The 23,535-nt window shown below is 40.9% G+C and overlaps 1 protein-coding gene across 8 annotated transcripts in view; it reads left to right on the top strand.

The window, feature by feature from the left end:
- The first annotated feature begins 7,876 nt into the window (after positions 1 to 7,876).
- LOC119660590 (serine/arginine repetitive matrix protein 2) overlaps positions 7,877 to 23,535 on the top strand; it is a 187,048-nt gene continuing 171,389 nt past the window's right edge. For all 8 annotated transcript variants that reach the window (XR_005250455.1, XM_038069260.1, XM_038069264.1 and 5 more), the window contains exon 1: positions 7,877 to 8,454. Coding sequence is in view for 7 of the 8 variants with exons in the window: in XM_038069260.1 (XP_037925188.1) it covers positions 8,398 to 8,454 (57 nt within the window). In the remaining variant the exon portion in view is untranslated. The remainder of the gene's footprint in view (positions 8,455 to 23,535) is intronic.

The following is a 23,535-nucleotide window of genomic DNA, read 5'->3' as shown; positions in this document are numbered from 1 at the left end:
CGTGATATCTCCCTTTTTATGTATGAGACAGATAATGGCTCGTTGCCAATCGTCAGGCATTGGTTCGCTGTCCCATATCTTGAGCACAAGTTGACGAACCCCTTGGTGTAACTGGTCGCCTCTATATTTAACCAATTCGGCTGTAATTCCATCGGCTCTATCCGTGGTATACCAAAGAGAAAATGTTTAACCTCTTCGTTTTTCGTTAAGTATTTATGTATTAAGTGAAAACTAAGTATGTTTCGCTTGTAGAGTGGGCCTAGTTCTTGTAATTAATAACTTAAAAATAGTAGTATTTTGGTCGATGTGTAAATAATAATGCAGAGAAAGTGGAGTAGGCTGAACAATACATAATTGAAGTCCATTGAAATAAAATAAAGTTAGATATAGCTAAATATATGCTACTACACGTTCTATGACCAAACATATGCAGTCGACGAGTCCCAGACCTAATCCCAGGTGTTTCAAAGTGAATTGAAAGGCGACATGGAGAAGTTAGCTACGACTTAACCGAAGTTTTAAGCGGAGAGAGAAAGTGTCAAGACATCAGAGAGAGAGATTTCGGAGGATATCGAGAATGTTGAGTTTTGCCGGGCATTGTCGCCACTGGGACACTGCTATCAACCGTGAATATTGTGGAGATATCCTGTCAGCTTCTGATATTACTTAGAGAGCAACGAACAAATTTATGAATAACAATATGAACAATATGTGGAGGATTAACAGCATGAGCCACAGTTAATAACTGATCCTGCCCTGTGACGTAGTCTAGCAATGAAAGGGGAGAACTAGTTTTAGTGAGTAAAAAACTCACATTATCCTATGGTAGGGGTCAATGGACAGGTAGCAAACCGGTTTTAATAAACTTTCATTTTATACAAAAACTTAAAGCGACAGAGTCTCGGAGCTGATATTGTTAAAAAAATGTTTCCTTTGGCTTCCAGAAGAAAGGAACAATGCTGCTGAGGTTCTGGAACAACGTGGTGTCCAAAACAACCTCAACACCTCCAGCTGGATGCTACTACGCAGCAAAGCAGAAGATAGAACCGATAGGTCGGGAACTTTCCTTACTATCGGCGTTCTTGAAACGGATATTAAGAACGTCCGGGACCACACGGGCTGCCGACTCTGTAACGGACTTGGGACTGTCACATTAAAAGTGCCGCTATCAGTCGGTGGTTCAATAGCCGCAAGACATTTATATACCTCACACAAGAACTATGGGTTGTTCGTGCGGTAGTTAGGATCTTAAACTTCCCACATGCCAACCTGTTGTATGCCAGTGGAAGTGATAGACCTCACTCCTGCATCATCATCATCAACGGCGCAACAACCGGTATCTGGTCTAGGCCTGCCTTAATAAGGAACTCCAAACACCGCGGTTTTGCGCCAAGGTCCACCAATTCGATACCCCTAAAAGCTGTCAGGCGTCCTGGCCTTCTTTTTTAGCATAGAATTGCCATAGCATAGAAATTGCCCATATAGACTTTCCGGACCGGATCATCCTCATCCATTCGGATTAAGTGACCCGCCCACCGCAACCTATTGAGCAGGATTTTATTCACAACCTGACGGTCATGGTATCGCTCATAGATTTCGTGGTTATATAGGCTACGGAATCGTTCATCCTCATGTAGGGGTCCAAAAATTCTTCGGAGGATTCTTCTCTCAAACGCGGCCAAAGGTTCGTAATTTTTCTTGTTAAGAACCCAAGTCTCTGAGGAATAGATGAGGACTGGCAAAATCATTGGTTTGTACAGTAACAGTTTTGACCCTATGGTGAAACATTTCGAGCGAAACAGTTTTTGTAAGTTGAAATATGGTCACTCCTCCATGGTGGTCTCAAAAGATCTCCAGTGGAACATTCATCAGATCTATCCAATGTGCCAAAACTAAAAGCATGGGGATAATAGCTTAGCAATAGATGTCAAAGCTTACCATATATGCTGAGGATGTTTCAACCTCAACGCAAGAGGATCGAGATTATTAGAGTGTCTGGTAGGAAGCGATCTGCAAATCCTTAATTTGGGTAACGAACCCACTTTCTTCTATGTGATCAGGCGAGAGGTAATCGATATCACGGTGGCATCCCCTGATATTGGGGCTCTTGTCGGAGAGTGGAGAGCATCAAACGATAGCATACTCTTAGATCATATGTGCATTGATTTCGTGATGAGTAAGGATCCACCTCCGACCATTACATTTCCGAATCCGGGAAAGACAGATTGGGCGACATATAAAATGGAACTGAGGGTCCGAGCTACGATGGCTGGGAGATGCTACAAATCCATTACTGAAATTGAGACAACAACCCAAGTGATCACAACTTGCATGAGAGAAGCTTTTGAAGACAGCTGCTCACGCAAGACGCCAAAGATAGGCAAAACGCCATGATAGAACTCGGATTTGAAAAAAGCAGGGGAGAACGACAACGTTGCTCTTCAACCGTGCCTGAAGTCTGACATAGCCGCTGGCTGGAATCTGTGTAAAGAACACAGAAAATAAGTCTCTTGAGGCAACCCTACTTGAATTGCACTTCCCATGTACCATCTAAAATCTCATCTCAGAGCCGACAGGTGCATACAGCTCTCAACCTGGCACCTGGATTAGAATCTGGCACGCAAAGCAGTATCACTGGAGCGAGTAGAATTGGCATTTAAATTGTTCCAAGTGTGCAGATCCGGATGGTATCATTCTTGAACTAGTGAAAGAGGGAATAGATGCCTCGGGTCTACATATTCGGCATATATACCTTGCATACCTAGCATACTCTCATATTCCAATTAAATGGCATGCTGTGAAGGTGATATTTATTTTCAAACCAGAGCGCAAAAACTTCCGACAGATCTGTTTCATGTTCTTTTTACTAAAAGGATTGAACACACTAGATCGGTTCATAAGGAATACATATATTCTTAAATGGCCACCTCACTATAGTCAACAAGCCTACCAGAAAGACAAATTCAAGGAGACAGCACTCCGTGAGTTCACGGTAGAAATTGGAAAGACGATGTCCGAAAAACAATACGCCTCAAGCGCATTCATGGACATCGAATTATGCCTCATTTGGGAAGACAGAATGGAATCGATCCGTTTTTAATCAGCTGGATCCTGCACATGCTGGAATGTAGAAAAATTCTCATATTGCTAGACCAGAAGTATCTTAAGGCAAGATGTATTAGGGGCTGCCCACAAGGAGAGGCTTAATCCCCACTGTTATGGCTCCTGGTAATGGACAGCTTGATGTGGCTCCTGGAAGATACAAAAGTCATCGCACAAGCATTTGTGGACAATCTAGCTGTAGAAATTACCGGCCAGTTTGAACACCCAGCATGTGACCGCTTGAGTACAAATCTGCATATAATCCTCCTCCGCCTCTGTAACGGACTCACAGTGAACACCAGGAATACTGTACATCTTGACTCCAAGCTAACATGGAACCGCCATATCTAGGATCAATATCAGAAATCCAGGAGATTGCTTTGTTGCTGCAAGACTGCTCTAGGTAAGACCAGGGGATTTTCACAAAAATGGATTCATTGGATATATACATCCATAATAAAGCCCATTTTGATGTATGCATTCACTGTCAAGTTTACCTTGAAGGGGAAAATTGCAAGAATCCACACTTTTACCGTAACGCAAAATTTCTTGTGAAGGAACCCGGGGTCCCTAGAGCGGCATTTTTGTGGTTCCTTGAGAAATGGGACATGAAAACCCTAGTTGAGTTTTTGACGGGACACTGCCCTTTAAACTACTACATGGAAAAAATTGATGTGATTGTTTCGGTTATACCATCATCATCATATTCAACGGCGCAACAATCGGTATCCGGTCTAGGCCTGCCTTAATAAGGAACTCTAGACATCCCGGTTTTGCGCCGAGGTCCACCAATTTGATATCCCTAAAAGCTGTCTGGCGTCCTGAGCTACGCTATCGCTCCATCTGAGACAGGGTATGCCTCGCCTTCTTTTTCTACCATAGATATTGCCCTTATAGACTTTCCGGGCTGGATCATCCTCATCCATACGGATTAAGTAACCCGCCCACCGTAACCTATTGAGCCGGATTTTATCCACAACCGGTCTTGTACAGTAAGATCTTTGATCCTATGGTGAGACGTTTCGAACGAAACAGTTTTTGTAAGCTGAAATAGGCTCTGTTAGCCGCCAACAACCGTGGGCGGATTTCATCATCACAGCTGTTATCGGTTGTGATTTTCGACCCTAGGTAGGAGAAATTATCAACGGTCTCAAAGTTGTAGTCTCCTCTCTTTATTCTTCCCGTTTGACCAGCGCGGTTTGATGTTGTTGGTTGGTCGGTTTTTGGTGCTGACGCTGCCATCATATACTTTGTCTTGCCTTCATTGATGTGCAACCTAAGATCTCGAGGCGCCTGCTCGATCTGGATGAATTCAGTTTGTACGTCTCGGGTTGTTCTTCCCATGATGTCAATATCATCAGCATAGGCCAGTAGTTGGGTGGACTTAAAGAGGATCGTACCTCTTGCATTTACATCAGCATCACGGATCACTTTCTCGAGGGCCAGGTTAAAGAGGACGCATGATAGGGCATCCCCTTGTCGTAGACCATTGTTGATGTCGAATGATCTTGAAAGTGATCCTGCTACTTTTATCTGGCCTCGCACTTTGGTCAGGGTCAACCTAGTCAGTCTTATGAATTTCGTCGGGATACCGAATTCTCTCATGGCCGTGTACAACTTTACCCCGGCTATCATAGCCGGCTTTAAAGTCGATGAAGAGATTATGCAACCGATGTCCATATTCCAGATAATGCCTCTTTGCCAGTCGTTAGGCATTGATTCGCTGTCCCACACTTTGAGCACAGGTTGATGAACCGCTTGGTGTAACTGTTCGCCTCCATATTTAACTAATTCGGCTGTAATTCCATCGGCTCTTGACGACTTATGATTTTTAAGCCGCTGAATTGCACGGACGGGTTCTTCTATACTTGGTGGTGGCAGTATTTGTCCGTCGTCTTCAGTTGGTGAGACCTCTAACTCGTTGGTGTTCTGGTTGTTCAGTAGCTCATCAGTATTCAATCCATCGCTCCAATATCCCCATTCTGCCGGAAATCAGATTTCCCTCTTTGTCTCGGCAGGATGAGGATCGTGGTGTATAAGGCTGTTGATAAAACTTCCGCGCCTGGTGCGGTTGCCCCCTGTACTTTTTGAGTTTATAGACCTGTTTGTTCTCCCAGGCTTCCTTTTTCCGTCTGTGAAGTCGCTTCTCTGCTCGACGGAGTTCGTGATAAGTCTCCGCGCGTGCCCGCGTTCTTTGAGAATGCAACATTACTCTGTATGAAGCATTCTTCCGTTCCGTTGCTAGCTTACATTCATCATCATCAAACCAGCCGTTCCGACTCCTTTTGAGACTGGGGCCAAGTATCTTTGTGGCCGTATCAATGATAACGTTCTTCAGATGGCTGTGAAGATCATTTGTGGATGCTTCATCTCCAGGACCAATGTTGACTGCGGTTATTGCGGCATCCATTTCCCTCTTATAGGTGTCGCGGAGGGCTGTGTTGTGGATGGCTTCAGAATTCACTCTCACCTGATTGTCAGAGGGGATTGTAGGTGGTGTCGTAATTCGAGCTCGGAGCACCATGCCAACGAGATAGTGATCCGAGTCTATATTGGCGCCCCTATATGTTCCCACACTCATCAAGGCTGTGAGGTGGTGGCGTTCAATCAACACGTGGTCAATTTGGTGGAAAGTGGTTCCATCTGGAGAGGCCCACGTATGTTTGTGAACCGCCTTCCGCGCAAACCAACCAACTTCCAACAACCATTTCGTGTGATACTGCTAATTGGATAATGCGCAATCCGTTATCATTGGTATCCCTATGTAAGCTATGGGAACCAAAATATCGCCTGAATACGGGCTCCGTTCCTACTTGACTGTTGAAATCTCGAAGTATGATTTTGATATCATACTTGGGACAGGCTTCGAGGGTCCGCTCAACTGCCTCGTAGGAGGTATCCTTCCCCGACTCTGCAGTCTCCTCTTAAGGGGCGTGAACGTTTATGAGGCTTATATTTCTAAACTTGCCTCGCAAACGCAGAATGCAAAGCCTTTCGCTTATATTTTTAAAGCCGATAACAGCAGGTTTCATTTTTTGGCTGACTAAGAAACCGGGTGTCCGGATAGCTGAGTGGTTAGAGCGCAAGGCTGTCGTACGGAAGGTCGCGGTGGCAGTGGAATTTGTATTGTAATTTGACGTCGGATACCAGTCGACTCAGCTGTGAATGAGTACCTGAGTCAAATCAGGGTAATAATTTCGGGCGAGCGCAATGCTGACCACATTGCCTCCTACAGTGTACTGTAGTGTACCGTTACGGTCTTGAATGAAGTCCTCTAACACACTTCAAGGCCCTGATCCAACATGGATTGTTGCGCCAACGATTATTATTATTAAGAAACCTACTCCGAGCACATGGTTTACTGGATGTCTGCCATAATATATGGTGTAGCGACTCTTCTCCAAGAAACCGGTCCCTGTCCATCGCATTTCTTGTAACGCTGTTACATCAGTCTTATATTGGGACACGGTATCGGCTAGCTGCTCGGCAGCATTCGGTCTGTACAGGGAGCGCACGTTCCATGAGAAAATGCGCAAATCGTTAATCCGTTGTCGTTGCCGGGTTGGTCGTTGTAAGATCCATCCTGTTCGAGGCTCCTTTCGTGGTTTCGTAACATCGGTTTTCCGTGTAGGGTTGTCAGCCCTACCAAACTCCCAACCTGGAGGGACCAGTTGGTACATTTTGTCCCGTTTTTAGGCGCGGGAGACTCGCCTTCATCCTTCTCCGTTTGCAATTTTTCATAAAGAAAGAACTCCCAGCTGTCACCACGTGGAGGTGAATATAGGGTTTGGTAGTAGAGAGGTGTTGTTTCAGCAGGCGTTTTCCAGGTTTTATGCTCCATAGTGGGTACCAATCCACGTTTTGCCCTGGGAACTAATCTACCCTTTGACCGCCTGACTGTTATCGTAAGGCGAAAATTCTTGTGTAGTAACCCGGCGTCCCTAGAGCGGCATTGTTATTGTTCCTTGAGGAATGGGACATGAAAACCCTAGTAGAGTTTTTAATGGGACAGTGCTCCTTAAACTACCATATGGATACAAATTGAGTTGATGGTTTCGGCTATATGCAGTCAATACGAGGAGGAGGAAGAGACGGCCCTGCATTTCATATGCAGCTGCCCGGGGTCCTCAGATCTCAGACCAAGACACCACGGTAAGGTTTTCTTTAACGAAGAATCTACGCACTCCCAGCTTTTGTAGAATGCCTGCGAATGCCACTGGCGGAAAGCCATTGAACAGGCGATTTACGGAGATTGTTCGATGGGCCTGACACAGTCCTGAGTGTTCGAAGCTGCAGCTCCCTCTCTAAACTAAACTAACTAAAAGTAACAACGCTAACAAGGCTAACTTACCCCTCACGTTAACTAGCCAGGGTTTCCCCCATTCGAGTATAATACTTATACAATTATATGCTATTATTATCACTAATTAATAAAATAAGTTTTTGTAGACATTTTATTTTGGTTTTAGCTTTAAGTTGATATTAGTAGTCTGCAATGGAAAAGTACAGCTTCGTAAAAATAACATTATCTAAATAGCCAAATAGCCATTCGTAGGCTGGTAATGAGGACTAGAAATCTAAAATCTAAAAAATCATACAACTATTTGAATTTACCGCCACCGCTTGCCATCATCCAAGGATTTGCTGGCATATTTGCAGCCATAGTACATGAACTTCATTGAAGCAAGTCCTGCGCAACCTCAGTGCTATTTCCTTCCACAAAAGTATTGATTTCCCCTTTCTTCAACCAGCGAAAGTCAGTCAGTCGCTTCGTGAAGTCGGTGAAAAACTACACGGCAAACCACTCTTCCGTATCAGTTTCCGGAAAAAAAGTCCAACATTCCAAATTGATTTAGTGAACGGGTTCAGGCGGAAAGTGCTGCATTCAATTAATTTTAGTAAACCGCGTTGTAAGATTCGTGAAAAAGATTTCAAATCCGATTCGATCCAGCCATTGTAAGATGCAGCAGGAAAGTGTGAATTTCCACTTGGTCGTCTTTGTTCGGTCCTGCTTTTGCGAAAATTGCTAGAAGTTACCAAATTGAGAGAGACGAAAGCAACGGAAGCACCCCATTTCGACCCCATCTGCTCAGGTCGAGATCGAGTCGAGGACGAATCGTGATTGAGTCCCAAGTCCAGTTGAGCTGCACAGGATCGAATTGAATTGATTGCATTCAATTCCTCCGAAGGAAATTCTCGGAAATCACACGTCCTTAATTCGGCCTAGTTCGTAAAACTTGTCGAAACTTACAATTTTCTCGCGACTGGAGCTGCAAAAGACGAAAGCGAATCCTTATGATCGGTTCATTTTGGAATTTGTGTAGAGCGTGCCCATCAATGCCCGTCGACAAGGTAAGGATACAATTTTCCAGGATTTTTCCCCATTACAGCTTCCTAGATTTAGTTTGTTGGATCTCGACAAGTTTGGGTCCTTGGGTGTTCTCGATCTCCTCATGTCCGGCCTCGAATGAGCCCCCGCCGCTCCACAAAAATCCCTTCCTTTGTGGTCATATGACTTCACTGCAGTAGAAAACCGATCAGGGCCAGAGTAGTGGTGCGCGTGTACGTACATATGCTAGTGAAGTCACCCATACAGCGACAGGGGTGACGGCGACGACGACAATATGCCGCCGCCGTGAAATGCCGATAGTGGAAGGGTGATTTTTGTTCTTCGCTTTTTTCTTCATCACATATGGTGGTTCGCGAATGTCCTCCTTTCAGTGCCGATATCTTCCCAACGATTGTGTAAAGCCGGTGGTGGCGTTGGGCCGGACAATGACGTGCGGAAACAAGACACTATTTGGATGAGGAATGCTCTTTTCACCAACGAACCCCCGCGACCAATTCCCTTGCCCTCCTGACTCCGATCGACACAGGTGCGGCTTTTCCAAGGACCGGCTTTTAAAATGCAGTTGATTTGCTGCTGGAATGTGGTGCAACAGAATTACTTACTTTCGAGAGATTGGTATTCACAGGGTATTATGTGAAATATTGGGGATGTGCGGTGGTAGTTCAGACTATTAATAAGGAGAAATCGGAAGCAAGCGCATCCCGAAGGATGTTTCCGGCAACAAAAATTCTGAGAATTTTTCGGCCGGAAGAACTTCGGTTGCTGGTAAGGATGTGTCATTGAGGGTATGAGGTTATGGATTAGTATTATTTGCTCCCTCTGACGAAATTGTACCCATTCAATTTGCTCAGTTTGTCATAACTAGAATAGATCTTTGTCCTTTTTACGAAATTCGGATATTTTTTTATGCTCGCATCGATGCACCCATTTGGAAGTCAAAAGTTTTGAAAGTAAAATAATGTAGGCGCGGGAAGAGGAGGATAATTATCCTGAAATTCATGCTATTTATTTGTTTATATTTTGGTGTTGGCATAGGTTTATAAGTTGGAGGGGAAATTCCTTAATCGATTATAACTTTCAAATTATTTTATTCGAATTACAATACAAGTTTAAATAAGGCTTAATACTAATTGCATATAGAATACTTGGTGATGAAAGTTCAATGGAGGAAACATCAATGGTCACAGTGAGTTTTAATCTCCTCTGAAATTGAAAGCCAACAATATTTAATTTGATTTTTTTAATTTTTGAACGTGCCATCAAAAGGATTCAATTATTACTATCCAATTATTAGCATTTCAAGTAAGGAAAACCAACAAATTAGTTGGTAAACTTCATTTTGTTCCATTTGTTAGAGGTCCTTATATGTGCATGTAGGGTTGTTGCATGACTGATCATAAAATGTCAAAGTTAACCACACCTATGCGCCATTTTTGTTTGTTTTGGGATTCATTCTGCAATTCTTGCAAGGAATTTTCCCAATATCCACACTTTCCTTCAGCTATTCTATGACACTTAATAATATGCTCAAGGGATGTCGCATTACTCCTAAGAGAACTATTGTGCCCCTTTGTTGGTTATAGCATACCTATAAACTATAGTGTGGCTTTTAAACCTATAACCGACATTATGTTCCCTATTTCCAAACGTTTTAACCTGGTATCTGGCATTAAGTACTCTCCCAGGTGCCAGAACCTACTTTGCATAAGTGCCGGACACTGTCCCAGAACATATGTAGAGGTTTCAACACTCTCTTCACAGAATCTTAGACATTGCCTGTAAAGTACTTAAACGCTCAAATATTAAAACACAAAATAATTTCGTCACTTTGTCTTTTATTTCTTACTCGGGTCGTATCTATTCGACCGAGATCTTTCCTCTTCTATCATCTCCTATGTTATCGTTCCACCGCGTATCTCCGATTGAGATCCTTTCTTATCTTAAAGCGTAAAACTGGACAAGTGGAAGGGTTTCAAGCTAAACCTGTTTTCACACACACATATTCACCACACACATGTATTATTGGAAGATCTCCGTCGAGATCTGTTCCCAATTTTCTCATTTGTGTAGGATTGCAAGCTATGGCAACAAGTTAGTACGTCTACTAATTGCGTGTTACCATGCTCGTCCTACACGTTTAACTAAACCTCTTCCACGACAATTATGTAATTACATAGTTTTCATCCGATTGCGCATTGATAATCAATGAGTCGGAGACACCTTAACTCTCATTGCACATTCCGAATACGAAATAAGTGAGAGATATAGAGCTCATATTTTGTCTCAGTTTTAGCTTTTTACACATTTCGATTTCACCACTTAACATATTCCCCGGGCAGCAGTGCCGCTATTCATTTGAAAAATTGATCGAATATTTATATTTGCTATTTTTACTGCTGCGGGAATTGATCTTTTGCAATAGTGATATTATCTAATTCAATATTGCCTTGTTTTTTTTTAATTTAATTTAATTATTCAAATTAAATATCTTTTCGCCAATTTGTTCATTTTTTAAGGATTTGCGTATTTAACTTATTGTTGCACATAGATCTGAGTATTCAATATTTTCATCTACTTAAGTACATATATAGTTTTAGGGAATCACTCATTAAAAACACATAGCGTCAATATAGTCAATTCGTTTGAACCGTTTGAAATGGCGTAATTCGTCTTGAATAAACAAACAGATCATATCATATTTTTTGTTCTGAAATACATTTTCACCGGTCTAATATTTTCTTTTCAACAACCCACCGATTGGGAATTACATTTCATTCTATTTCATACAAAATTTAGGGAATTGTATTATATGCTTTTAAGGTATCTCATTCATAGTATAGTATATAGTTATATATAGTATAGAGTTAGCTTCATTAGTTCAACATAGTCTCAAGGAGAATCCTCGGTTACCGATAAATCTTTGAATGTCGCAAAAAGGCATCAGGCAGTAATTTGATGATTTACATTCATAACCGAGGAAATCCTACTTGGTCTTACATGATTTCAAGCAAATTGCCCATGATTTGATTGTAAGTTCAACTTTAAATTCTCTATATAATCATATATCTTTCCTTCAACTCTAACTGTTTTATTCTGATCACAAAGAAGTAAAAAAGAATGCTTTAAGATCTTTTCCTTTTTCTAATTCACTTAATACGTTCGAAAATACTTGTTGTTGCATGTATTTTATTAGTTTCACTTCCACGATTCTTAGCTTGCTCAAAATTAAAAATTAAATCGACATTTTCAAAGCTATGAAAAATCTCAAAATGTAAACTAGAATCCTTTTTGTCTTTGAAAAGGAAGAGTACTTCTTTAAAAACTCTAAATTATCAATTTTGTTGAACTTGAATTACTTTTTTTCAGTGTGAGTCAACTTTGCTTTTACGAAATTTTACCACCTTATATAAAATCCAAGACTGAAAAGTCTTTCAAAAAATCTGGACCATTGTACCACATTTTATTTTTAATTAACCTTATTGGTATTGGTACATACCTCTACTAATATAATCAGCTGGATTTGCCTTGTGCTTGTAGAATATTCGTACCTTTGGTCAGGATTAGAAATATTCAAAGTGCTACTATATTATTAATATAAATATATTTTCGCAATACTTCGGATTTTATTCGACTCAATGGAATCATATTAGCCAAACATAATGAAATCTTCAGATCATGAGTTAGACTTCAAATTATTATCTGCTTAATTAATAACACTTCATTATGTTAAGGCACTCAATTAGAAGTTTTAACTGATTTTAATAAAAGAATAATCAAATAAAATTATTCCTTAGAGAACTTTTCTGAGAACCAACGAAGGCAGATCCACTGTTCAGCATTATTTCAACGAAAAGAAAAAATTAATTGATTAATTACAGAGGAGATTCCTAGTCTTTAGAATTATGAAATGTATCCAAACTATCCAAATCGTCTACATTATAAAGTTGACTCACAGCAATTTGTGTATAAGTTATCAAACTTAATCATGTATACAAATGAAATTCGCGAATATTGCAAACACAAATTGACTTCTCCTATTCTGTTCCTCATTCGCCAGTTATTCAAATTCTTTTGTATAATAAAGGTTAACATTCTTTCACACAATATTGCTCATTTATGGAAAATTGATGGGAGCAGAACCTTGACAAAGGCACAATACAGAATTTTTTATGAACATAAGTAAGAATTTTACAATATAAGGAAAATTTGTACATGTAAGTGATGTTCCACAAATTAAATGTTTTATGTTGTTCAAGTAATCAAGACTTTGCTATTTTAAAGCTCAAGGGTAGTCTGCCCAAGCGCTTCACAATATTCTTTGACCACAAAGAGCCAGTTTGATTTGGAGAAGAATCACCAACTCAACAGCTGAGATTAGAACAAAGATTGCCACCAAATATTGAATTGAATATACGTTATTTAGAATGAATAATGAAATATTTAAATTTAAAATGGATGCGATTAGCATTGCATCAAAATGATATTACTGAATATCCTTTCTCACATCATGGAGCCCTTCAGCAGCAATTAAACCGAAGGGTGGTTTTAATGCATCCTGCATTCTAGTAGTCATTGAATAATTATTTGCCATTAGGCCCAAAATTTTTGAATTATTGACATTTACCGTGGGCGCTGCAATGTTTACAATCGCTTGCTATTCAAACAAAAAGAAATGCCCCCTAGAACCGCACATTATAATTTCTTGTCCTTATATAGACGATTTAGCAGCAGAAGCATATTCATGGAGCTATTAACAAAAACAAAAAATAAAATAAAAAGTATTCCAAAGAAACTTGAATTACGCTAGTGATTTTTGAACTCTTATGAAATAGTAAAGAGCATTTCACATATGGGATTTTAAATCAAAAAGTCATCCAAAAGTACTTAGCGCCATCATGGAATGCCTTGCATGAGTATTTTGGCTTTCCTAATTGTTATTACCATGATCAACAGAAAGATGTTAAGCGAGATCTCAATGATATCTGATCCAATGGGATTATTGGCACCAACATCTTTCATGATAAATATTCAATGCACCAAATATGGAAATATGAAACAAATAGGGATAATAGGGTCCCGGCTGAATTACTAACAACTTGAAACATTCTTAAGTGTTAATTTATAATTTCAGAAAATGTATACATTAATAGATCATTTGGGTTGAATGTGTTCGATATTGTTGATTTAATTTGCATTGATTTGATTTTCAACAATGTACTATGGTGCTTGTGTGCATATAAACAGATATCAAGATTAATTGAGAGAAAAACTATCAGTTGAAGTTAGTATCTAGCATGGTTCTCTCTACTTAAATAAGAATTAAATAAAACTGGGTTGATATCTAAATATGTGGAATCCTATTGTTATTTAATTACGAATTGTATGGCTGATTTCTATATAGTCGAAAACGATATTTTGAAGCAGTTACTCCTGTTAATCTATTCTCTTCTAAAAATTCACAAAATCATACGACGTCGAACAAAAAATTAACAGGAGTCAACATACATCAACAATATATACATAAAGGAGAGAACGACCTGAATACAGAACCCCCCTTTTTTTTTTTTTTAGTCCGTTGCCGCTGCAAGGATCCAACATAGCGGAAGGAACTTCACCACAAATGCGATCTGCGAGAAAATTGGCACCAACAAAATCTCGCACGATTCAGCCTACTTTTATTAGACAGCACGATTCTTGGCAATTTCACAATCAATATATCGTTCGGTTGTAGCTCCTCCTCTTCTGCTAACATGATTTGATACACACACGCAAGCAAATAATAGTTGCCTATCTGGAAATATAATTTAATCGTTGAAACATTCCAACTAAAAAGTAAATTAAATTTAAATTGTTGTTGACCACTTTGTCGACTATACTCTTCCTGAAATCATTTTGTTTTCCGGGTTTTCCAAATTGGTATCGTCCACCCTCCAACGGACATCAGGCCGCGAAAGAAACAAAACACCATAGACACATATGTATGCTCTTCTGCTGCCTCTGACTTGACCTCTTCCGCGTCACTCGACTTTGCTTTCTGTTCGAAGAGACTGCGAGCAGCGGTGGTAGCACTCTGGGCTTGCTTCATGGAGACCTCTGCCTGGGCGAGAAGCGTCGCTTGGGTGGAAATCAAGGTCACCAACCGGCGGATCACTAACGATAGAAATTGAATCCAGATGCCGAGCAAAAGCAAGAAATATGCATGCGCCTGCCGACCTAACATTGCTAGAAACCGCAATCTAAACAATCGTTGCCATCGCGATGGGCTGGCTGCCGGCAAAACAACAACAAACCGACAACAACAAACAAAACTACACCGATTTCAATGGGATTCACGAATATTCACGGACTAACGGCCCGCAGATAACACTCACAGTAAACTGAAACAAACACGGTGCTGAGACACAACTACTTTTATAGCGCTGCACAACTTCGCAACAAGACTACGTGTTCCTCGGCCACGAAAGATATCCACCATAGATACGGAAGATGCCTCCTGCGCGTTAATCTTCACAGTAAAATTTTCGATGAGACTTTGTTTTTTCATTGCAAAATCACTTCCATCACTGATTTTAGCCCATGACAGTTCCGAGGCTGCAACGATAGGGGCATAATTGCAGTTGTCACGCTATTTCACAATCCGCGGCAGCAGTTTCGCACGCCGTCCTTTCGTAATTTTCTGTCGTCTTCGAATTTGGCACGCACTCCCGAGACAACAAATTACAAGACTTGGTCAGTTCCCAACATGAAAGTAAATTTCCGACAAAATTTAGGAATTCACCAAATTTATTCAATACACAAACATTCAATAATTATTTAACCGCAACCGACACCTCATTGACTCTTATTAGTTTATTCGATTACACGATTGCAAATTGTTTATTGCCGATGCGATATATCCGGCTCGAAGGACCAAATGTAAAGTACTTAAACGCTCAAATATTAAAACACAAAATAATTTCGTCACTTTGTCTTTTATTTCTTACTCGGGTCGTATCTATTCGACCGAGATCTTTCCTCTTCTATCATCTCCTATGTTATCGTTCCACCGCGTATCTCCGATTGAGATCCTTTCTTATCTTAAAGCGTAAAACTGGACAAGTGGAAGGGTTTCAAGCTAAACCTGTTTTCACACACACATATTCACCACACACATGTATTATTGGAAGATCTCCGTCGAGATCTGTTCCCAATTTTCTCATTTGTGTAGGATTGCAAGCTATGGCAACAAGTTAGTACGTCTACTAATTGCGTGTTACCATGCTCGTCCTACACGTTTAACTAAACCTCTTCCACGACAATTATGTAATTACATAGTTTTCATCCGATTGCGCATTGATAATCAATGAGTCGGAGACACCTTAACTCTCATTGCACATTCCGAATACGAAATAAGTGAGAGATATAGAGCTCATATTTTGTCTCAGTTTTAGCTTTTTACACATTTCGATTTCACCACTTAACATTGCCCGTAGATATCTTTAGCTTCGCCAGATGATATTTTGGTCTGCAGTGACCAGTGCGTATTCCCACTATGATCTGGAGGCTTTTCTTGGTGAGGTTTAAACCATTTTTCGAGCGCTTAGGTTTGTATCCCCATTCTATTCCTAGTCAGTCCGTTCTGCAAAGTTCCTTCAGCCATTCCTTTTTCAATGTCGTAGCCATGAACCCATTTCCGATTAGACAGAATGTCTCTGGCTCATATAGTGGCGTCGCTGCTCCTTTTCTGGCCGGCTCGTCCGTTATTTCATTGCCTTCTAACCCAATATCGCCTAGTGCCCACAGTATCTAGACTTTACTGAACGAGCTGAGCGTCCTCAGTCTGTTAAGACATTACCATACCAGTTTAGGATTTAAGTGGTAGGACCTCAGTGCCTTAGTAGCCGCTTGGCTGTCGATTTGAATATCAATGTTCCGCCGTCCATAGATCCTTTCACACTCAAAACGGGTGGACTTTCACAGGACAATCGAAGGATTTGCGAGCACATGCAAGTTCATTCGTCATACAGTATACACTTCTGAAATCATTCTGCTGTCTACACCAACGCAATAACAAATTCCTTTTAATTATGGCACACACTGCGCTGAACTTCCCAAGATTCCGCATGGTACCGGTGTTTAAGCGCAACATGTTTGCTATCAGTCAATCCCTGATTCCGTAGTCAGCTAGATCTTATGATACCCCTTCGGGACGTTTCCGACTAAAGAGAAGAAACGAGGATTTTTTCTGGCAACCCAATGCTCCCTGATATTTCTAGTTGTTTTACTAGGTGCATCTACCGTTCGACCATACAAGCGGTCGATGTTGAACTTGGTGGTCGCATGGTTTACTAAATGACCACCATAACATATGGTGTAGTAGATCTTCTCCAGGAATCTGATTCCCGCCAAGCGCATCTCTTGTAGTGCTGTTACAGCCTTATATTGGGACAGGGTATTGGCTACCTGCTTGGTAGTTCCTTGTCTCTACAGGAAGCGCACTTTCATGAGAAAATGCTTAAATCCTTTGTCTGTTTTCGTTGCCAGGTCCGTCGTTGCAGAATCCGTTCATTCCGATTCCGATTTCTCCATATAGGGTGATCTGAACATCGAAGTCGATGGTAAGCGACCAAAAAGCTGGCCAAAACAACGGTGGCTTTATACGCTGGTTGGGGATTTGAAAGCCTCGCGATTGAATCCTGATCAGAACCTTATTAAAGTCGGTTTATTGTCTGTCTGTCATATGAATTTTTCTCAGAAACTGTTGTACCGATTGACACCAAATTTGGTGGGAAAGTGGGAGTTATGAACACCTTTACGCAGTGAGCTACATCGTTCTACGTGGAATTTAAGAGGGGTATCCGTACTTGCATTTTTTCACCGGATATAAGAATATCAAACGAAAGGTATCGATTAGTACTTTTCAAAACTGGACTCAATCCTGACATTTAATGCAGAAGGGGGAAGGCCGTCGTCTGAAAAGTGATCATTTCTTTCGCGAAAAAACCCTACCCAACCGAAAAATCTGAAAAAATCACACAGCTACCAATATACGGCACCTAGACTCCGATACTATACCGATATAGCATTATCAGCACTAAACAGCAACGACATATCAAGCCAGTTGATGTAGAGTTGTCATCAGGTGCGGCTGAAACTTGGTCGACTGAATGAACCATTCCTAATGTGGGTGCCGGGGCACTGAAACATCACTGGTAATGAGGAGGTTGACAGACTGGCTTGCCGAGGTTACAAGGTTTCACGCAGCCGAGTGGAGAAATTTAAACGCTTGCCGGCAGGCGAAAATCCTTGTATAAGCACCTAGGTTCGCCAGAGCGGCATTTTTGTTGTCCATTAAGAAGTGGGGTATGAAAACCCTAGTGGGGCTTTTAACGTAATACTGCTCCTTAAACTACCATATGGAAAAGATTAGGGTCGTAGTTTCGGCTATGTGCAGCCAATGCGAGGAGTAAGAGGAGACGGCCCTGCACTTTTTATCCAGCTGCCCGGCTTCCTCAGATCTCACACTCTCTGCCTCTGGAGAATGTTCTCAGATTTGCTAAAGCCTGCGAATGCCGTAGGCGGGAAACAATTGAATAGGTAATTTACAGGGATAGGGGGGCCTAATAATGGGCTGAGTGTTCGGAGCTGCGGCTCCCCCAGTAAACTAAACCATCTAAATAGAATATAGAATAGAATCATCATCATTAACGGGTTAACAACCGGTATCCGGTCTAGGCCTGCCTTAATAAGGAACTCTAGACATCCCGGTTTTGCGCCGAGGTCCACCAATTCGATATCCCTAAAAGCTGTCTGGCGTCCTGACCTATGCCATCGCTCCATCTTAGGCAGGATCTGCCTCGTCTTCTTTTTCTACCATAGATACTGCCCTTATAGACTTTCCGGGCTGGATCATCCTCATCCATACGGATTAAATGACCCGCCCACCGTAACCTATTGAGCCGGATTTTTTCCACAACCGGACGGTCATGGTATCGCTCATCGATTAGAATAATGGAACAAATGTGCACTCAAACATTTTTATATAAAAATACACAAAGCCTTTCATGTCTGAAGCGTCCAGCTTTTGGTTTCCCGATTTGTTTTTCGATTCGGTTTAAAGAAGCTAAGAGGAATAGATATTGGTTGGTACACAGGAATTCGTAGCTGGGTATCTTTTCTTTGTGGTTCTCTCAATTTCTTTTGAAATAGATGGATTTTTTCTTCTTTCTTTCATGAGCTTATGGTCGTAGGCGGAAGTTGGAAATTTAGGAAGGAGGAAGCCTAGAAACAGTAATATCTGTTCTTGTAGCAACATATGTTCTGCCTATCTTAATATTTTTCATTTCTATCAGGAAATAGCCGCGAAGATACCGTATCTCATACCTTACACCCTACATCTTATATCTGACATCAGTCAGTCAGGATCAGATACGCGGTACGGCATGCCACCTGTTTGAACCAGCTTCGCCAAATTCGGGCCTTTCAGTTCAGCACTCCGCAGCGTAAGTCTTCAAGTCAAGTAATCAGTAAAACACACAATCGCAGCTTCCTTTTCGATAGAAAGCACGATAAAGGAGTGCCTTTATACATCACATTTCGTAGCATAGAACCCAGAGCCCCAGCCTCGAGCTTTGTGGTACTCTCACATGGACAATGTACTCTCTGTCTCACCCGCCTCGCAGCAGAGAGTGTTCTTAATTTTCTATCAACCCCGCCTCTAACTCGATTCCAGCTGGCGGAATTGCATATGTTTCTAATATCTAACGCGCCCAAACAGTATAATTCATTTCAGAAATGACACTCTGTTATAGATAGATATGTCTCCTTCATCTTCTCCATAGCTTTTGGGGCGCTTATTGAGTGCTCGCAGCAACTGTAATCAATTAGGAATTAGGAATTTTGCTTCTTTCCTCGAAAGAGTTGTCGAATAAGTTAAGCTGTGTTGCAGATGCCAGTCAAACCTGTCCTGATTTTGTCTGACATTTGTTCTTGCCAACTAAGGGTATCTCGCATTTGCTTGACTACGTTCTGCTTTATCTGCGGTGAAAAAAGAATTAAAGAAATTGTAAACCCTGTAAGTTGATGCCGGCATCCTTGCATAGCAACTTGGAAAGTTTGCGGTCGATAGCATTACGGTTCCATTGTTTCACTAACAGTTGGATAACCTATTGCCGAACATTCGGCTTCTGGACATAGTGGCATCACTTGCTCCCTTGACCTTTTAGATAATCTGAGTAAGTTATCATATGGCCATACTCTTCGTTCATTTGGACAGCCGGCATTTTGTGAGAGCTCTTTTTGGAGTTCGGTTCCTCTTTGATTATAATGTAGATGGTGTGATGAGTATATTACTCACTAGCATGTAAAGCGACTCTTATGGCTAACGTGGAACGCACGTATGTCAACTGTATTATAGATGTTACGCCTATCTCAGAAAGTGTATAAGCTATTAGTATTTGTGTGTACCGCTTCAGCTACGCAAATGCTTCGATCAAAACGCGTCTCCTGATATTCGTCATTTGACTGCACTACTCAAAAGACCACCAGTTGAAGTCTCCTGCCATCATTTCATATCGTCCCTCGTCGAGTATAAGACCACTCAGTTTCTGGCCATATTCGGTTTAGTGCTGCACATTGGGATTCCTTTTGGCGCCCTTGCCGTTCCATTACTTCCTGAAAGATTTGGTCTCGCACACTCATAAAGCTGATGGTCCTGATTTGCAAAATGTCGTTATTTGCACAGTATGGAATTTCCTTGCCTTGCTTGCTTATTAACGCACCTCTCTGCTCTGCATTTTCTGCACTGTTTCAATCAGCCACTCACGCTGGTACATGTTTTCGCTATATGGCAACGCATTTGTCGAATCGCTTCAGTACCACTCACTCTCTAAATTGACGCTTAACATGCCATATTTTCACTCCCACACTGCCAGCAATTCGGATACTATCTCCATTTTTAGGCTGATAATAGTGGTCAAATCGTAGGCTTTTCTAGGCATTTTATTCGCCGATTGCTGAAGTTCGATAAGGTCGAATTCCATTCCCAAGGCCTCTTGTATTTCGTGATGACCTCATCTATATATATATTTACGCTGTACTGAAATATCCTGCCTACTAGCCCTTACCTCCGCAGTTTGGTTGCTGCAGTCTCTTCCCCGGTTTTTCTTAATCCGTATTTTGAATAGGCGATGAATATGGGATGTAAGCATTTAGTTCTGAGTTGGCTGTTTTCATTCCTGATGGCAGAGCTGTTCCTTCAAAATATATAACTGAAGAGTGGCCGTGTAATTATAAGCTGTTGTTACTCATTAGAAAATTGTTAATACCTTGGAAACTTTGAAAGTCTTATGTTGAAAAATAGCTCCTCTTCTACCTCAGTCAAGGGACTACCAAGTTAATTGAACTGGTGGAATCAACACCAATAGATCTATTCACTGTAACACCTGCTCTGAAAACTTCACCTAAATGTGTGAAAAGTTTGAAAAAAAAGTATTTATATTGCCCCGTAAGAATAGCGCATGAAAACTTGAATCTTAAGTCAAGTCGTAAGCCCTAACATGGAAAACGAGTGGGGAAACCGGAAGCTGGACGTTTCAGGTATGGAAGGTTTTGTTTGTTTCTTGTGTGAGTATATTTGAGTGCAGAACTATCCCATTTGCACGTAGCCCGTCTTACTTTAGTGTGATATTTGTATTTAGTACTTGGGGTAACGGTAAAGATAACTTTGAGCTACTGTAACTTTGTCAGTAATAGTACGACTGATCAAAATTGAGGACAATATGCTTCATACTATAATCTATATTGTTGCACATTTTTATAACCATAGGATAAACCTGAGGGGGGTGTCTAGTCAATTTCTCCAAAAATATATAATACTAATATACTATTGTTAACTTAATTTGAGCAGATATCGGTATGGAAAGTATGTACACTGTATAGAGGCAGCTTCATGATTTCTTTCAGATTTTTCGGTTCTGTTAAAGAAAACATTACTTTCGACCCCCCGTACTCCCCGCCTTTTCAAGGAATGACAAAACTAAGACTGGCATCGGAAAGTGCTAATCGAGACCTTTCATTTGATGCTCAACATGACTATATTCACTTTTCACTAAATTTCATGTCAATCGGTATAGCCGTTTCTGAGAATAGTGCGTGTAGCAAACAAAACCTTAAAAATGGGGAAGAAACGAAGTGCCCTCCATTGCATATGCAGCTGTCTGGCTTCGTCACATTTAAAAAAAATTATACCTCGAAAAAGTCCCCTCCAATTAGATATATGCAGTTTCTCCGCCTTTAGGAGATGCTCTTATCCTTTTTCTTACTTTCTAAAAAGCCTTCAAACGACATCGGAAAGAAACTATCTAAATACACCTACTAAGGGATGGTACTTGTACTAAAGATTTAAGATATGAAGCCTGAGTGCTAGGAACTATTATTCCTTTAATTTCTTCAACGTAGCTACTTAAGGCAGAGCATTCACTATAACACTGAAACTCACCCTTACAGTAAAAATTGTAAATTGCCAAAAAATCATGTTGTAAGAGCATAGAAAGAACTCGAGAATGAAGATTAAATAAGGCTGGTTCAATTGGAATTTCTAAATGGAGTTACTCTAGTCGCCTCTTACCCTTTTTCCCTTGCCTCGCGCTGTATTATATTTGCATAGCAGCTGGCCTACACTAGCCAATATGTGTCAATATGCCTGGGAAGAGGGAGAAAATGCGGCAAACTGTTTAGTACCGTGACATAATAATCTGCTAATATATCTTTTAACTTGCAGACAGGACAAAACTTTTCCTGTCAATAGTATGAACCAGCACCTCTTGAGCTCATGAAAGATAAACTGGAATGCAGCCAGAAGTGTACTGAAGTATATGTAGTCTGGAGTCTGAGATATTTGTGTTATATTGAAGCACAAGCTAAGTGTCATGGAATTTTTGGAGATGTAGACTCTGCAGCATTGGATATGTGTACAATCGAGACAGTCAACAACGAGTGCTATTGTAAAATTGGAATAGTCCGCAATCTCCAGAGATTTTCAGAGCGGAAATGAAACAAATTGGAGGAGGTCAAGCAGTCAAGGAAAAGGAATTTTCGAGTTCCTATCGAAGACTCACTTCTCCATTCGACTAAAGTGTTTTGTAGAGAGTTAGGTCTCAAGTCTACAGAAGGGTCTTTGCAGTAAATTGACATTTATTTTAAATATCGACGAAAATAAGGGAATCCTTGAAGCTTTAGTAACCGTTGATAGAGATTTTTTAAGAAGAGGATGAAAGCTTTGGCTTTTGGTGTTGAAGGCAATGTACTCTTGGAGACTACCTAACTTTATATTTTTTTTTAATAGGGAGTAGTTAACTAATCGTTATAATTTAAAATAGATCCTCAGAAAGAGTTTGAGGCTTAACGTTAACTGTGGTCTGTTGCTCAACGATTTAGGAGGGAACAAAACTAATAGTCTTTGGGCAATCAACATCACAACAAAAATACGCAATATAATTCCGCTCGCGAGGCAAGTTTAGAAATATAAGCCTCATAAACGATCACGCCCCTTCAGAGGAGACTGCAGAGTTGGAGAAGGATACCTTCTACGAGGCAGTAAAACGAACCCTCGAAGCCTGTTCCAGATATGATATTAAAATCATACTTGGGGATTTTAACAGCCAAGTAGGGAAGGAGCCCGTCTTCAGGCGATACGTTGGCTCCCATAGCTTACACAAAAATACAAATGATAACGGACTGCGGATTATTCAATTAGCAGGGTCACACGAAATGGTTGTTGGAAGTACCAGGTTTGCGCGGAAAGCGGTCCACAAACATACGAAGAAAAAGAATAAATATTTTATTACATTCTAATAGCTAATCTATCTTTCCTGAAACGAGAAGAGCTTCATTTAGTTTTCTTAAATAGTTTTTTAAACAATGGGGAATAGCAGTTACCCCGATCTGAGTTCAACCTAGTGTCAACCGGTTGTTTGCTAATGAACCAGCTTTCATAAGCATCCAGCTGGTTAATCTTTCTTACCTGCTTTAGAACCTTCAAATCCTCGGCGCTTACTTTATGGCCACATTCCACCATATGTTTTGCCACTATAAATTTAGTGGGT

This window comes from Hermetia illucens, chromosome 6 (genome assembly GCF_905115235.1).
Source record: "Hermetia illucens chromosome 6, iHerIll2.2.curated.20191125, whole genome shotgun sequence".
NCBI classification, from domain to species: Eukaryota; Metazoa; Arthropoda; class Insecta; order Diptera; family Stratiomyidae; genus Hermetia; species Hermetia illucens.
This window is presented reverse-complemented; position numbering and strand designations above follow the sequence as displayed.